At 34.5% G+C, this 17,867-nt stretch overlaps 3 protein-coding genes across 3 annotated transcripts; all 3 read right to left on the bottom strand.

Moving 5' to 3' along the window:
• Positions 1-832: 832 nt before the first annotated feature.
• Positions 833-4,377, bottom strand: LOC105972605 (putative S-adenosylmethionine carrier 2, chloroplastic). Its single transcript, XM_012997571.2, is given in 14 exon segments — positions 833-1,099; positions 1,243-1,323; positions 1,431-1,492; positions 1,573-1,624; positions 1,759-1,799; positions 1,802-1,847; positions 2,035-2,130; positions 2,249-2,302; positions 2,468-2,558; positions 2,886-2,958; positions 3,051-3,137; positions 3,619-3,726; positions 4,083-4,124; positions 4,252-4,377. Coding segments are annotated over 13 exon segments (939 nt in total). The 5' UTR covers positions 4,114-4,124; positions 4,252-4,377; the 3' UTR covers positions 833-982.
• A 789-nt stretch (positions 4,378-5,166) lies between these two features.
• LOC148771476 (uncharacterized) lies at positions 5,167-5,655 on the bottom strand. Its single transcript, XM_088816000.1, has one exon. It carries the CDS (start codon positions 5,653-5,655, stop codon positions 5,167-5,169), a length of 489 nt encoding a protein of 162 aa, XP_088672126.1.
• An 8,048-nt stretch (positions 5,656-13,703) lies between these two features.
• On the bottom strand, positions 13,704-16,022 carry LOC105972533 (putative F-box/LRR-repeat protein At4g15060). The gene is made up of 4 exons (XM_012997492.2): positions 15,730-16,022; positions 14,599-15,486; positions 14,245-14,388; positions 13,704-14,149 (listed from the first exon to the last, which is right to left on the bottom strand). The coding sequence occupies exons 1-4, from the start codon at positions 15,805-15,807 to the stop codon at positions 13,856-13,858; spliced, it is 1,404 nt and encodes a 467-aa protein (XP_012852946.2). The 5' UTR covers positions 15,808-16,022; the 3' UTR covers positions 13,704-13,855.
• Between the last annotated feature and the right edge of the window lie 1,845 nt (positions 16,023-17,867).

The raw sequence follows: 17,867 nt of genomic DNA, 5'->3' as shown, positions 1-17,867 counted from the left end.
TCGGAGAGATTCGAAGAAGTGATTATTGGTTCGGAGAGATTCGATATGATTTTAGGTGACGATTTTGAGGATCCAGCTTATCTGATACTGTGGATGAAACCGAGGCTAAAATCGTATTGGATTATTCCATCCGATGAAATTGATTTATTGCTTTATGGGGCATTCGATTTTGCCAAACAGTGCTCATCTAATGATAATGATAATCTTGTTATTCCGGCGGTTGTGAATTTAGACATTTGTACGGTTCAGATTGAAGGAGAGTCGATTGATGATGCGTTTGATAGGGCGAAGGGCGATTAGTGGGGAGTGTTTGGAACCAATATTCCTTGTTCCCTCGGAACCAATTTTCAGGTAGGAATGATGAGATTAACAAGCTTGTTCCCTCGGAACTCGAGCGTTTCTTGAACATAAGACTCGACAAGGTTAGAGTTGAAGATTTAGACGAGGGGTTGAGTCTTATGAACGAGTGCCCTATTTGCCTGCGTAGTCCAATTCTCGGATCTCGGATATCTGTGCTTCCTAATTGCGGTCATGCTTTTCATTCACATTGCATTGTGAGATGATTTATCTTGAGCAATCTCTGCCCCTTGTGCTCTTGTCCTGGACATTATTTTCCGGTTTCTCAAAACTTTCCTTATCTTTCTTCTTCTTCTTATTAGCTTTTCGTTGTTGTTTTACTTTTCGTAAGATTTTCTTTTTCTTTTCTTTTCGAAATGAATGAATTATTGGATTACTTTTCGTTGATATGGATTCTGATTTTTTTTTTTTTATTACTTTTCGATATGAGTGAATTATTGGATTTCCAAGAACTAGAATTGGAATAAAAGAAAGATTTATTTGGGGGCAAGAAAAAAATCAACATTCTTGATTCTGCAATTGGGATGAATATACAAGAAACAAATGGATGTTTTACGAACTTCGTTTTTAATTATTCTAACACTTAGTTCATGCATAGGGCTTTTGAGACATATTTTTAATTACTCTAACACTTGGTTCGTGCAAAGGAGGGCTTTTGAGACATAAGCTGCTTCGTCTTCTCAAGAACTCCAAAAAATATCGAACCACCGATACCTATCCACAACACTCTTGGCCCCATTCCCTGATAAACGAGAAGCAAAATTGAATAAATAAATAAAATAAATTAATACTTGCAAGTATCCAGTTGTTACAGTAAAACATGCAAGTTAAACGACAATAATAAATTAAATTTGAAATAATGGGGAATAGAATAGAATGTCGAACCCTGAAAAAAGCAGAGCTTCGTTCTTCTTTTAGAATAGTATTAATGCAGTGACGTATACCGTTGTACTGCTTTGTTGATCCCTGAAAGTTAAATACAATACATACAGGAGGGGAACAAATGAGAACTTCGATTTATAAATAAATATAAAAATAAAAATAAATAAATAAATCAATTGTCTCAACTGCACCTGTATCATTAATCTGGTTTTTATCACATCTAGAGGAGTTGTCATAGCACCAGTTATTGCACCTGTTTATTCAATAATAAATTGAAATATCACAATTTTGTTATTGTGTGTATATATGTATATAAATCAGTCAGATACTTACCTGCAAAGGCACCAATAATTGCATTTTCAGGATCATTCAGATCCCTTTTTGCCTGCAGCATGAATTGAAGATCAAGATCAACGGTCCGTATTTGTTTGAAAACTTTCAAGTATTCATCAATTTACAAGGTTGAAAGAGAAAAGAATGCAACACATTCGTGTGAAATAAAATGTATTATTAACTTACAGCTAGCTTGTATCCAATTCGAAGTTGCTCGTAGATGCAAACTGGATTGCATCGAAAGGCAAGTCTCGCAATAAAAAGGATCCATATCCCTGCATGCATGCAAAGTTGGAACAAATCAAGAATCAGTTATCTAATAACTTTAAAAATTATGCTACATATAGCTGTAATTAATGAATATAATTCATGCAAAATTAAAGATATGGAACATATATTTCAATAGAAAGCAACTAGCAAAAACATTTGTTAATTATGTTTATGAATTATCATACAACATACCGCATAAAGGCCTCTAAAACCCTCCTTAGCAACTATAAGGCGGACAGCATCAGGTGCTGAAACAAATTGACCAGTCTGAATCCTTTGTTTAATCACCTGCTCATAAACCATAAAAACATATCCATACATTTTATACATGTAATATATGTTCTGCCTTGTATGTCTGAACCAAAAAAAAAAAGAAAAAAAAAAAGAAAAAAAAAAGTCAACTTGCCTCAGTAGGAACTCGAACTATAGAAGAAGCAGCTCCGCCAAGCGCACCTGCAGCCTAAATAGGCATTTCAAGATAATCCACGGAGAAATATTCAAGAAATTATTCAGATATGGGGATAAATTAAATCAACAAGTAAACTAATTTTTTTTTTCTCATTAAACTGTGACGAATAGAAGAATATAATATAACATTTCAGTTGTTCTTATTAACTATTGTTACCAGGTGTGCTATGGCAGATAAGTTTTCAGGAAAAATCTTGAGCAATTTCTGCTTTGTAGGTTCGTATACGCCAATAAATAGTGCCGATGCCCTGCGAACAATTATGGCTTATATATAGTTAGCAAAAGTCTTACATTCGACGACTTATTTTTTCTTATAAATTTATTGTTTCCATTCAATAATATCATATATTATGGCCGATTTCTAGAAAGATAATTCTTATCATACAGAATAAAACGGGAGCATAAAATTTGACCTTTTTTTTGGCTTTGAGTAAGTCATCACTTAGTAAAGAAGTAAATGTTATCATTGGAGCTAGTTAGGCTTTTTTTCTATATGAGCAAATGGTGTACGAAAAACGAAACTTAGAGCAGGACTTTCTGAGGAAAAACGAAACGGAACAAAATAAAGAACTTACGGTATAACACCAACAAGATTTCCAGCCAAACCAGAGTAAAGTCCCTTCCAAATTATTTCACCCCCGCCACGAACTGCCTACATAGGAACCCACGAAAAAGGGTTTTAATTAACAGCTCATTCAACCAAAAGTGTTGTTTTAGTTAAAATAATAAAATAATATAACCTGCTTGTAATCGAGTTTTTATCGTATCAATAGGGTACAAAACAGTTTCGACCAACGTACCGGCAGCAGCTCCTGCCACAGCACTCTCTGCACAACCCCCAATAAGGCAATATTTCACCAAATAAATTAGATTGCATACTCTAAATACGACTATAAAGACCACATTATTTACACAAATTTTCAAGATGTTTAAGTTCATCGATTGCCAATGGGACACCTTCACAATAAAATAGACATGCGTACATATTCCCTAAAACTTGCTCTCATATCCTAGTAGTTCCGAAAAAAAAAAGAAATAACTTTTTTTTTCCGTCAATCGGAAAATCGGCACTTTTAAACCCCTAAAGTAAATTTAACCCAACCATTGAACGCAATTCAGTTTCTTCTAATTGCATTTGACATCCCTTTCTATAATCAACTAGCATACAATTCATAATACACGATTTTATATGTCACGATCTGAATTTACGCTCTTCTCATGCAGTTACGTTACAAGGTTGTTTTAAGATTAAAATTTCTGAATTTCTAAATTTATGAAATAAATTCAACTATTAATGTAAAACTGTACCGTATAACACGCCTAAAAAATCAAAGGGCTTGTGTTGTGTACTGACTGATGCTAGGCTCGTATATTCCTTGTCTGAAGAAGTGGTTATCGCCAATTTCAACACATTTTCTGCAAAGGATTGATTAAATAAACCACATTCACATCAAATAATCACTCATCGTATAAAACAACGAAATGCTAACAAAACAGTTATATACAACAATCTAGAAACGAGAACATTTTAACCGAAAATGCAGGAAAACTTCAGTGTATAGTACAATAATCATGAAACCCTAAAAAACCCAATTTCGAAAACGAATCAAATTGACAAGCTATTACATTGGTTTGAATATTGCCCCACAATTAATTACAACTACGGAATAAATAAAAAGTTTAATTTTTTTTGTAGGGGTTTCAATTGACAGCGATTATAACCTTAAAAAAAAAGGATAATTCATAAAAATTGAAATAAATTCGAGCATTACCGGGTGATTCGATCTTCGCATTCCTCGACATTTCTTCTTTATCTGCATTTAAGATACAGAAAAAAAATAGATCAGATCGAAGATATGAAGGATTCAAATGCAAATATCGAAATTGTTAGCTTCGAAATAATAAATATTGATGAAAAATAAGCAACGCAGTAATTTGTACATCTCTTCTGAGTTTTGCCCACTGCGTTTGGTAGAGACTGTGATTGGCGGGTTTATTATTAAAATTGGAAACCTAACGAATTTCGACAATTTGGGAGAAGTCCTTCAAAATTATTTTTATTCGAGTTAAAGGCAGATTTATTTTCTGATTTTGAGTATAGTCCTTCACTTAAACATTTTTTGTTAAGGAAAAATCTCTTACAATTCTCTATAACTAGTATCTCACCCGTGCGATGCACGGAGATCACCTTCGAGAACAAAATTGCTATTCAACAATTTAGGGTCAAAAATATTAAAACTAACACAAGTTAAGATGTTGAATAAACAAAAAAAATGGGTCCCCAAAGCAATGTAATTTTTCTTTATAAACCTAATGCATAAAATAATCTGTTCGACGAAGATGCTAGAACTAACTAAATTAATAGAATCAAACCCACTGCACCATCTCGTAGGTCCACATAAATAAAAAAGTACATAGTAATTAACCTGCAAAGTTTTCGTATTTCTCGTAAATTCAGTTTAATGCATTACTGAAATAACAATCACAATAATGCGTAATTAAATGATATTTACATTATAGTACTTACCGAAAACTATGGCACCAAATATGCTAGAAATAAAAAAAAATCAGGTACATATATACCTAAACATAGAGAGCACACATAACATTGATAAGACAAAATATAGTTATAATAAGATAAATAGTCGATGGTATGCATGATATAAATCTTCATATGCGCTAAAATACTTCTTTGTACAGCACGTTGCTAGTAGAACTCGACAATCCATCGGATTGGGAATTGATTAGGATCTTTATGCCAAATCTACTCTTGACTCTCGAGAGTGCAATGTACAACTGACCGTGAATGAATACATGTTTGGGTGGATACAAACCGATATGGGAAAGTGTTTGACCCTAAATCTTGTTGATGGTCATTGCAAAGGAAACCATCAATGAAAATTGTCGCATCTGGAACTTAATGGGCAAAGTAGAGTTCGATGGGACTGCCGTCATTCGAAGAATGAAAACAACATAATCGATATTTTTGCCGGATTGAACCTTGCAGCTAAGAACATGAGCTTTCATTCTAAGAACTTGAAGTTTGGTTCTATTACAAACGCCTCTCACCTGATTGATGTTTCGTATGAGCATAATATGAGCATTTTCCTTGAGTTTCAGCTTATGTGAAGGGAGACAGGAGCAAGACAATGTGTTGAAGAATTCGGTCGTATTAATTTCAGTATTCTTTTCCGAACTCATCTCATCCTTGAATATACTATCCGCGCTGAGGTACAACTTCTCTTCGCCAGGTAAGGGTGAACAAAGAAACCGAAAAAACGAAAAACCGAACCGAAAAACCGAAAAACCGAGCCGTTTTAAACCGTATCGAATAGCAAACCGCATGTACGGTTTTTTATTTTTGAAATACCGAATTATTCGGTTCGGTGTGGTGGGAAGGTAAATAACCGAACCGAAAAACCGAACCGAACCGAAACTATAAAATGACTTCATTTTATATAATATATGTATTATTTTATCCTAATATTTATTTTCTATCTTTCAATTACTTGTCTCATTCTAAGCATTTGTTCATAAATTGAGACATTGTATTTTATTTATTTAGTAAGTAAAAATTTACTTGAGTTCATGGTTTTAATAATGTTGTAGATGAAAGTAGGAAAAAAAATAAAGCATAATACATCATCTAAATTATGTTAAGTTCTATGAAATAAATGATTTTATATTTTCATTGCATTAGTAAGTTGTGAAAGTAATTGTAATTGTATTCCCTTGTTTGTACAACTTGAATATATAGTGACACTTGAACCGAAAAATAACCAAAACCGAACCGAAAAAAACCGAAACCGAATCGAAACCGAAAGAAACCGAACCGATAAAAACCCGACATACACGGTTTTTAACTTTACAAAAACCGATATATTCGGTTCGGTTCGGTTTTTGGCTAAAACCGAACCGAACCGACCCGTGCACACCCCTATCGCCAGGAAAGAGGGAACACAAGTAGTCGTTGACATACTCAATAAAAAATAATAATATGTAAACGACTTCTCTTTGTAACAAATCTAATTCAAGTAAACAAAAATGAAATTAAATCGGCAACACATAAACTTTATCTTTTAATCTAAAGTTGAAATGAAATACAAATAAATACTACAAAGAAGAAAAAGTCAATCACAAAATGCGATATAAAAATTAAGTGAATCATTTAAAATTATATGGTACAACTATTTCATGGAATCAGGTCCGACCCTGGGGTGGGGCGAGCAGGGCCCACGCCCAGGGCCCCAATATCATACGGGCCCAAAATTTTAATTTTTTAATGTATATATTATATATTTTTATGTGTAAAAATTGTTTTATTGTTTAAAAAAAAAATTATTCTTCTATTATGTTCAAAAAAAAATTGCTATTTATTCTTTTTTTATATAAATTTATTTTAAAATAGATTTGAATTTTAATATATTTTTTTTATTTCTAACATCTGCTTTACACAAAAGTTTTTTATCTAGACATGAATATTTTCAGACTTCTATTTATGAGGTTTCTGTAAATAAATAATTTATATTATTTCATTAAGCTTAAGATGCGGAAAAAAAAATTCTGAACATTGTCGCCGAACTACTGAATAATTATATTCTCGCCCCGGGCCCACGAGTACGTCGGACCGGCCCTGCGTGAAATGCAATCTACTACACCATGTATATCTTATGTAAAATAACTGACTTAACAACAAATACGTTAGTAGAGAAGTAACATAACGGAGATTCAAATAACCTGCAAGTTTATCTTTAGCGGCATCCGATCAATGATAGACAATACTAAAACAAACAACTTATAAATATTCCAAAAAAGGATAAGATGTATATACCACTACCTTGACAGAACGATGTGTTGAACACGAAAGGAAGAATATCACATATTACTGATACTAATAATATTAATACTAATCCTAATAAAAATTTAAACCTTAATACTAATCGTAATCGTAATTCTAATACTAATATTAATCCTAATACTAATAATAATTCTAATAAGTATCCACAAAAAAGACTGGGCAGCTATTTGCAAAAAAATGGTATAGAAATATATAATTGAAAAAAAAAACTATATCCGATGGCTAATGAGAAGAGGATATTTTGGTACAGTGTGTTGTTATTGGCTTCTGTTGCCCTTAACCTCTTTTTCATAACGAATCAGTATTATTTGGGTACTGAGTTGAAAAGCCAGAAGCTAAGTTGGGCTTTAAAGCTGCTGCAGAAGCAGAAGCTGTTGTACCAATTTCTTGTTTTGGGCATGGAAAAGCTTTTCTTGATGGACTTATTGTCAATGGAAAGCCCATTTGTGAGTGCAACACTTGCTATGGTGGCTCAAATATATTGGATTAATTGATCCAACACTAATTAGATGTTATTTATTAACTACGTACGTAGAGCAATTCAGATAAAAAAAAAATTAAATTTTAAATTATTGTATTCTTTAATAGATATTTTTAATAATATAATTTGATTGTTCTTTTTAATTATTCCGTTCAATAAATGAGAAATTTTTAAGTTATTAAAACTTAAAATACAAATTAAATAGTTTTTAGGGGTAAGTGTTACAAATAATACTTTAAGGAGTAAGTGTTACGTAGAGTATACTTTAGGAATGTAAAGAGAATTTAACCCATTTAATTTCTACCTATTCTTAAATCCACGCACACACAAAAAGAAAAAAGTAAAATAATAAATAAATAAATGAAAAGAAAAAAATTGCTTAGAACCAATGAAATTTATTGAAGTTATTTTCTTCTCAAGGTTCTTCTTTCGCCTCTGGTACATGCGAATTAGAGTTTTTTTTATGTACAGTTAAATCATTATAAATTAATACAACCGGTTAGTAAAATCTATTAATTTAGCAAAATATTAAATTATCAAACTAATAATTGAACAATTTTTACCGAGTAAAGATCAGAAAAACCTATTATTTAGGCGAAGATGATCCGGACTAACTTTGGCCATCAGTTAAATAGACCATCCATATTGTCTGATAATCTCTCTTATCTATATATTATTTAGTGGTCTTATACACATACAAGGTATGAATATTCAAACCCATGGCCAATCTAGTAATTTGTAGAATAAAAAAAGGGGTAAACTTATATTATTGTATGTGAATAAACTTGGCACATCAAGTAGGCAATATTATTAATTTGTCGAGGTTCTACTATATCTCAAGTTTTAATAACAAAAAGAAGAGTAACGGAGGCAATTTAGATATTATTCAAGGGTTGTATTGTCCTTTCTACTTTAGTAGGTATCTATAGATCTAATAACTGAAATGATTTGTGCAGGCACAAATTAAACATTCAGGCACATTTTTTACCATTTCTTAAAAAACAAAAGGTAAAAAACTCAAAAACTCTCTCTACCCTTTCGATTTTCGCAAAGCCCGTGCAAATCGTCAACAGATCGGAGGTAATTTTTACGTTTTTACGATCCTTTTGTTATGTAGATTACGAATCCGAAAAAAAAACGAAAAAAATCGAAACTTGGGAACGCTCGCCTGATTTTACGCGAGCGTATCCACTTCGCTCGCGTAAAATCAGGCGAGCGTTTGAATATAATTTTTTTTTTTTTTTTTTTTTTTTTATATAAATTTATTTCTTAAAAAAAAACCGGTTTTTTGGGTTGCTCGCGTGGATTTACACGAGCGCATCCACTGCGCTCGTGTAAATCCACGCGAGCAATTTAATTTTTTTTTTTTTTTTTTAATAAATTAAATAAACTGCATTTATTCTGCTCACGCAAAAATACACGAGCATTTCAACAGTGCTCGCCTAATTTCACACGAGCACTGTTGAAATGCTCGTGTGTTTTTGCGCGAGCAGAACCTATTAATTTTTTTTTTTTTTTCGTTTCATTATTTAAATGCTTTTTTTATTATATGAAATATTAACAAAGTGCTTATTTAAAATGTAGATGGCAGGAGGCCGGGGGAAAAGTCTTATGAGTCAAGTTGCCGGTAAAGGCAAGAGCTTAATGAAAGCCTTGAGCGGGAAGGGTCACAATCCGGAAGATCCGGATCGCATTGGAGACCGAGATGTCCTTGCTTCCGCCCGTAGAAGAAAGCAGTTAGCTCAAGAAGCAGCGTTACAGCGGGAAGAAGAGAGACTGAGACGAGAAGCTGTTGCAGCTGGAACCGGACCCTGTGGACCTACACGCGATCTCCAGCTAGCTCGTAGTACATTGCCACATGTCGACGACGATGATGACCACAACAACAATCCCGATAATATGGATACTGACGAGGAGATGGAGGAAGATGATGAGCCAACAGATGTATATCAGGATCGTAGAGCTGGTCGTGCCTTACCCTTTCCGCAGCTGCCTGGTCCGGCGTACTTGGAGGGTCCGTGCGAGGGAGGGCCGCAAAATTTAGAGTTTATGCGATGGTTCAAGTCGCATATAGCGATGTACATTTGGGAAGGATATGTAAGTTTTTCTGTCAACACGTGCTTTACATAATTCTTATATTATTCATTTTTTTTAGCTAACAATACATGCAATATTTTTCAGGAGCGCCGTGAAACTACACGGTGCGAGTCGAGGACCAAAGCACTCGAGGACTACCGCGGCCCGCAGGATAACACGATGATTGCGAGGCTGGAGGCAACATGTCTTTACCACTTACGAGACTGTTTTCTGAAGAGGATGAACAAGAACCTCATGCTAGCTTTCGTGGAGAGGTGGCAGCCGGAGACGAACAGTTTCCACATGCCATGGGGCGAGATGACGATCACGCTCCACGATGTCGCTTTCATCCTGGGGTTGCGGCTGGACGGACCAGCAGTGTCTGAAATTCGCCCGGTAGAAGAGTGCTCACAGAGTCTTGCATCTGTATTGGGTGTCGGTCTGATGGACACCAATGACATGTTTCGAAACAAGGGAGTTGGTTGGGTTAAGGTGAGAGATCAGTTGACCCTTCCCTCCGCCACAGACGAGAAGAAGATGAAGGGCTACTTGATGTTTCTGCTTGGGTCTGTTTTGTTTGTAGACACAGCGTGTAACATGAAGCCGTGGTGGATCCATTTTACCAACGATCTTGATAATGTCGGCAAGTATTCGTGGGCTTCGGCATGCTTAGCAAACATGTACCGCCAATTGGGTATTGCCACCCGCGCTGGGATGAACAGTCTCTGTGGATGTGTTATTCTTCTTCTGGTACGTGTACCTTTATTAGTAATTATTTATTTATTTAAACTTCTATTTTATTTATTTATTTATTCATTGGTGTTTGTTTGCAGTGCTGGATCTTTGAGCATTTCCCCTGCTTTCGACCACCTCTTTCCCGTTCATATGCCGAGTTTGAGCCTCGATGCAGAAGGTGGGCCCATGGTGGAGGCAATAAAACCACGCTGCAGGAATACCGGAAAATACTCGATGCAATGACCGAAAGAGATGTGAGTAATAATTTTTCTAATTATGTCTATAGTAGAGTTACAGATTTTTCTAATTAGTTTAAAATATGCTTAGGTTTGTTGGACCCCGTATGGTACCGGTGCACATTACTTACATCCTCGGAGTATGTATTACGGCACGATACAGTTCATGGATATAGTGGAGCCGTACATGCCCGACCGAGCGTTGCGGCAGTTTGGAAGAGTCCAGACTATTCCTTTCCCGATAATTGAATCGAACTTGCCACATAACCGCGGCTTGTTTGGCGCGGGATACAAAGTCACTTTCCACGCTCCTGGCGGCATGTGGCAGAACGAGTACGCCAACTTCATTGACCTGTCGCAATACCCTGAAGCCTGGCGGCCGGAAACAGTCGTCGTGTTACCGAAATGAACGATGTTGTTGGTCCAACACTTAACAAATCTCTCCTTATAAATCAACCACGTTTCATTGATGTAAGTTATCAACTTCGGATATTGCCCGTACAAACTAACTATCTCTCTATAGTTGCATTCGTATTCTTCCTCAGTCTCAGATTCGACTAACTTTGCCCACACCGTCCTCCGGAACAGTACACCCAACTTGGTGTTACCCAAGAATTTTGACGCGTTTGCCTCAACGTTTCTGTTTATGTGATATAAACATAACATGTGATGCGAATGTGGAAACACGTTTGGCAATGCTTTCAGTAGGCCCAACTCACGATCTGTCAGTATCACTTCTGGTTCTATCCCGATTGGTAATATGTCTCGCAAACATCGCAATGTCCATGCATAAGTGTCCTCATCTTCACGTGACATAAAAGCAAAGGCAATAGTGAAGTTCCTTCCCACGGGAGTAACTCCAATGATCTCCAAAAGAGGCATTTCATATCTACATGAAGGTAATTATAATTTAGTCAACTCTTATATATAATATAATATAATAAATGTAATTCACATTTAAATAATTATTACCTGTTAGTCTTGTACGTGCAGTCCATCAGGATGACGTATGGAAATAACTGCAAAAGCTTTATTGAATTAGGGTGCGCAAACGTAACGTCTTGCACTGCATCACCAGCTGGATTTGTTCGATGCCATTTGCTGTATCCACTCTCACTTAGTTCGTGCCACAGATGTTGTATAACTGTTTTTCCTTTCATTTCCTCTCGTCTAATTTTCTGTGATTCATTGTACACATCTCTCAAGGCCGCAGCCGTATCCGGATTCATCTGTCTCAGATGATGCAAAATTTCCTTCGGCTTCACATGGCTCTTTTTCAGTATCTTTGTCACTTCTCGTTGCTCTTCAGTCAGGCGACTTAGCGAACGTAGTCCTTGTGGATATTTATGAGGATTATGATTGTGATTGCCATTTTTTATGGTAAGGCGCCATAATCCATCACGACCCTCTTTACCCCATAGCGCAAAAGGGCATTTACACTTTATTGAACCGGACTTCCGGCTTGTTTTGACCTTTGCATTTTTTCCTCGACTCTTATAGGCTCTTTTACGAGTCAAATATTGTCGGCCCTCGTGGTAAGACTGTCGCCTAATCTCATGTCCTTGACTGATGGCCATATTCATCGCCCACTCGACTAGTGCATCTTTACTATCAAATGCAGTCGAAATTGTGAAAAATTCACTGAAATCATGTAGCTCAAATGTTTCAATATCTTCATCCACATCTATGTATACTTCATGTTTTTATATTAATGTAGTTAGCAAATTATAAAACTAAAGAATAAAACTCAAAAAAAAAAAAAAAAAAAAAAATTGCGTTGCTCGTGTGATTTCACACGAACAGAGAAGTTATGCTCGTGTGATTTCACACGAGCAAACCTTCTCTGCTCGTGTGAAATCACACGAGCGAATTAAAAAAAAAAAAATTCGTTCTTGTGCTCGTGTGAATTTACGCGAGCACTTGGCAAGTGCTCGCGTAAATTCACACGAGCACATGAATAAAAAATAAAATTCATCTCCTCGTGTGAATTTACACGAGCACTTGCCAAGTGCTCGCGTAAATTCACACGAGCATATAACATTGTGGGAAAAAAAAACGAAAAACTTACATTCGGGTCTAGGTTGTTTGGATCCATCGCAAAAATTGTTGAATATCTAAAATTTTTCACTTTGAATGTTGAGTTTTATATTTTATAGGATTTGGTAGGAATAGTACAAAAGGTAAATAGTTATGATAAAAAGGTAAAAAATCATGGTAAAAAAGTGCCTGAATGTTTAATTTGGCATGCGTATATCATCACCCATCTAATAAGGGATGGGTGGGGGTGGGTGGAGGGCCCACTAATTTTTATGATTAGTAGGGGTTATTTGCGGATTTTAGTTTTTATAGCGGGTTACATAAATCCGAAGCTTTCCAACTGAACATAATATTAGCTACTATTCCCTCGTTCCTAAATAATTGTCACTTTTCACTTTTCACAAAGATTAAGAAACTCAATAAATATATCTTGATTTTTGAAAAATTATATAAAAATGACTAAAACAACCTTTAATATTTAATGATTTATAAGAGAAAATTAATGAATAGAGTTTCATTAATAAGGTTAAAACAGGAAAAATGCATTTAATGCAATATTGGAAATCTTAAGTAACAGATAATATAAAACAAAAATATTTTTAAAAAGAGATAGTTATTGTAGAACATAGGGAGTACTATTTAGTCAATAGGACTTAATAACGGTAACCGAACGAGCCATTAAGGAATTACGTTTGATGGATGCTTTGCCATAAGCCCTGAATAGAAAAATAAAATAGAGGCTTGATGAGAATTAATAAAAAAAAAAAAAGTTGACCTTAGCAAATCAACTATTGATGTTATATAGATAGGTTGATCGCAGGAGAATTACATTTTCCGCCCCTCATGTTTTACTTGATTTCACTTTCGGTCCCCATTATTACAAAGTGAACAAAGTACCCCTAAAAAGTTCAACTTTAAACACATCAGTCCTCTCCGTCACTTGTCCGTTCACATCTAACGGAAAACACTATTTTGGGGCAAAAATAAAAAATTAAATTATTTAAGGGTTAAAGAAGAATATATTTTTAACTACTATCTTACTTTTAATACAACATATTATTTAGTACAGAAAGAAAAAAAGTAAATTAAAAAAAAAAAATGCAAATGTCTATATGATCTAACTTAAAGATAAACCAATTCAATGTGTCGAGGCACTAGTGCTTCAAGCTGACGCTTCCCTTTCTTTATTGCAGTTTGTTCGACGTCTCTCGGGCCCTTAAAAATCTCCAATGCACATGTCGGTCCAATAATTAATTTCTCAAGAACAACACATTTCTCCCAAATGTAGTTGACGAATTCAAGATCACGAGGCCGACCATAATATCCACAAAATTTGACGACTTTAAGGTAGTGGTGTGGAGTTATAGCAGCATAGTCGACTTTCGTATGTTTCTTTCGAAGGTACGCCCATCCACACTGCACAAGAGAAGATAATTATTATATTTACGTTGCATATAGTAAGTACTATTATTTTACGCTGCATTTATCGGTTGTATAATAAGACGAGCTACCTCTACAACAAATTCTTCCAAGACAGGGCATGCACTTATCAAACGAGCTAGTCTAATAAGAGTTTCGAAATCTCTCGCGGCGTATTGTATCTCCAACTTTTTTAGTTTAGGCAGTTGAGGAAGCTTGCAGATCTCGTTCGTTTCCTGAAAAAAATCATTTAATTAGTACAGTAGAACCTCGATAAATTAATAACCTCGCTTAAATAATAGTTTTTTCTGGTCCCGACTCGGTAAAAACCAACTAAATTATTAGTTCAATAATTTAATATTTCGCTAAATTAATAGAATTTTGCTAGTCCCGACTGTATTAACTTATAGAGGTTTAACTGTACGTAGAAATCAAGAATCTCTAACCTCTTGACTCAGAAGCATCAAACTAAGAGTCTCCAATTGTGGACAGCGAGAAAGTGCGGTAAATAAGCGTCGCAAGGCAACATCGTTATCTATACAATTAATGTGTAGCTCAACTAGCTTCGGCATATTCTCGATGAACAATTCCTCGTACGTCGCGGCCTTAACATAAGTAAGACTCGGAGCAGAAACTTTAAGCGATTTTAGACCGTTGCAAAAGACTATCTCCAAGTGTTTCAACACGAGGGGCGACGAACCACCACCACCACAAACGCGAGGATTCGACAGCTCCGTAGAGTGACAGACGATCAACTTCTCGAGTAACGGACAGTTGCGCAAAAAGAACTCGATGGCTCCGTCGCTCACATCGACATGACTAAAAATCAATTCTCTGAGGGACTTAAAGTTGATGATAAACGTATGAGAAAGGAGCTCGTCGGGGAAACGATAATACATGAGAGGTTCGTTATAATATATAAGGTCCAACTCCAACCTCTGAACTTGTCGGGAAAGTGCGAATTCAAGCCACCGAGTGATTGATTTTCTGTGTTTTCTGTTTAAACCGAAACTGATCCTGAATTGTTTCAACGTGGGGGCTTTGTGCGATCGGAGGATTCGGTTCACCCAGGTCACGTAATTGCGTCTCTCGTTGTCGACTAACATGTCCCCAGTTGTGGGATGTTTACGACGAATCTTTTTGAAGTCAGTGTATCGATCGAGGTTGAGACACGTGCTGTATTTCCACAAGTTGATCCAACGAGACGAAAGGACGCTCGTGCGCGCACCTTCCTCAACCGAAAGAAAAGACAGGATATGAACGAGGATGTCATCAGGCAACCGACTTATCCAATCGTCGTCTTTATAATAGCCAGTGTATCTCTTCTTGTCAAACTGATGTCAAATAAGATAATCAAACAAGACACCAATATATATATAATCCACCATAACTAATCAATTCTACTTCTAAATTTGGTTTCTTTTAACAAATTGAAAGGAGAAAAAAAAAAACTAGCATCACAGATTGAATAATCATATCATCATACAAACTTAGGGGTTTAAGTCCGAATCCTTATTAACAAAAATAGCATGATCCAAAAAAAAAAAAAAAAGGCATCATCTTTGTTGAAATCTCACCTCCTTGGCTTGAAGATTGGAATCAGTTCTAACACGCTTCCTACTCATCGAGCCAGAGAAATTCCTAGATTGAATCATCCACAAACCCTAGAATTTGGAGATTTTTTTTTCTCTTTTTTTTTTTTTTTACTTTTTTTTTGTTGGAGAAAGTGTTTAGAGAGACTTAGACATGACTTTTGACGAATATATATGCCGGGGTGTCCGTTCGGTTCGGTTTTTGCTAAAATCGAACATGAATAGAATATATCAGTTTTTGCAAAATTAAAAAATATATATATATATATATATATATATATATATATATATATATATATATATATATATATATATATATATAATCACAAAAAACCCCATGACAAGGGCACTTAATTAAAAGAGGGACATTCAATTTTTTTGTCTTTCAAATAAATCCACCCCATTCAAACTTATTTGCAAATAAGGAAAATCCTTTTATATATACCAAAACTACCCCCAATTCATTGAAATCCAATTCAACTCCAATTTCATGATTTACACCCCAATTTAGCCCAATTTCATCAATTAACCAATTTTAACCCTAATTTTAATTTTGACCCCAATTTTAACCCTAATTCTTATTAATTCCACCCATTATGCTCTAACTTCTTAAATATTACACATTGACCCCAGATTTAAACAAATATATCACATTAACCCCCAAAACTTTTTTTTTTCAGAAAATAAATTTTTTTTCTGAAATAATTTTTTTTCCGGCCAGATTCTGGCGTTGACCGCCGGAGACCGCCGGTCTCCGGCGTTGACTTTTTTTTTTTTTTATAATTTTGTTTTTTCTTAAAAAAAATATTTTAATTAATTTTACTGTCTTGGCTGCTAAATTACTGTCTCTGGCAGCTATTTAACTGTCGGAGACAGTAATTTAACTGTTAATTGACTTTTTTATTCTTAAAAAAATATTTTTAATTAATATTACTGTATTCGTTGCTAAATTACTGTCTCCAGCAGTTATTTAACTGTCGGAGACAGTAATTTAACTGTTAATTGACTTTTTTATTCTTAAAAAAGATATTTTTAATTAATATTACTGTATTCGTTGCTAAATTACTGTCTCCAGCAGTTATTTAACTGTGGGAGACAGTAATTTAACAGTTAATTGATTTTTTTTTTCCTTACAAAAAAATTTATTTTAATTATATTTACTGTCTTGGATGTTAAATTACTGTCTCCAACAGTAATTTAACTGTCTTAGACAATAATATTAATAATATAACTGTTCGGAAAAATAATATTCATAATATTACAGTCCCAAACAGTAATATTACTGTCTGAGACAGTAATTTATTAGTCAAGACAGTAATATTAATTAAAATATTTTTTTTCTAAGAAAAAACAATTCAAAAAAAAAAAAAAGTCAACGCCGGAGACCGGCGGTCAGCGCCGGAATCTGGCCGGAAAAAAAACATTTCAGAAAAAAAATTATTTTCTGAAAAAAAAAGTTTTGGGGGTTAATGTGATATATTTGTTTAAATCCGGGGTCAATGTGTAATATTAAAGAAGTTAGAGCATAATGGGTGGAATTGTTAAGAATTATATTATTGAGGGTATTTTAGACTAAAGACATGGGGATGGGCTTAATTGAGAGACTGTTTTTTTTGTGGACTAAAATGCATTTAAGTCCCATGTGATGGGCCTTTTTTGCCATTTGCCCATATATATATATATATATATATATATATATATATATATATATATATATATGGGGTTATTTTACATACTCCTAGCCACCAAATAAACTAGGGATAAACTCAAGCCCAAATTATCCTTTGACATACCCCCTAGAGAAGCGAAAGTACTATACTACCCTTATGTGCAATTTTCGGCCAAACTGCATTCAGCATTTATGGTCCTACATTTATCATTTTCGCTGATTTATTTATTATTATTTTTTTTTATTTTTTTTATAAATCTGTTTGTTAAATATATATATATATATATATATATATATATATATTTTTTTTTAAATTTTTCAAATTTTTAATTTTTTTTTTAATTTTCAAAACAATATGTTTACAGTACTGAAAATAACTACATGTAACTATAGTACCTATAGTAATTCATAGTTATGTTCGTTTTTTTTCCCCATATTTTTAGTCGATCAACTG

This window comes from Erythranthe guttata, chromosome 3, assembly GCF_056151865.1.
Source record: "Erythranthe guttata isolate IM_541 chromosome 3, IM_541, whole genome shotgun sequence".
In the NCBI taxonomy this organism is placed as follows: domain Eukaryota; kingdom Viridiplantae; phylum Streptophyta; class Magnoliopsida; order Lamiales; family Phrymaceae; genus Erythranthe; species Erythranthe guttata.
The sequence above is the reverse complement of the archived record's forward strand: the minus strand, read 5'-3'. Positions and strand labels throughout refer to the sequence as shown.

What these genes read in the sequence shown, in the direction of transcription:
- LOC148771476 (XM_088816000.1), bottom strand. Translation starts at nt 5,655, where the DNA reads ATGCGGTTTGCTATTCGATACGGTTTAAAACGGCTCGGTTTTTCGGTT.
- LOC105972533 (XM_012997492.2), bottom strand. Translation starts at nt 15,807, where the DNA reads ATGATTCAATCTAGGAATTTCTCTGGCTCGATGAGTAGGAAGCGTGTT. An exon ending in CCAATCTTCAAGCCAAGGAG is followed by an intron (nt 15,487 to 15,729) that starts GTGAGATTTCAA and finishes ATTTGACATCAG; the next exon opens with TTTGACAAGAAGAGATACAC. An exon ending in TGGAAGAATTTGTTGTAGAG is followed by an intron (nt 14,150 to 14,244) that starts GTAGCTCGTCTT and finishes TCTCTTGTGCAG; the next exon opens with TGTGGATGGGCGTACCTTCG.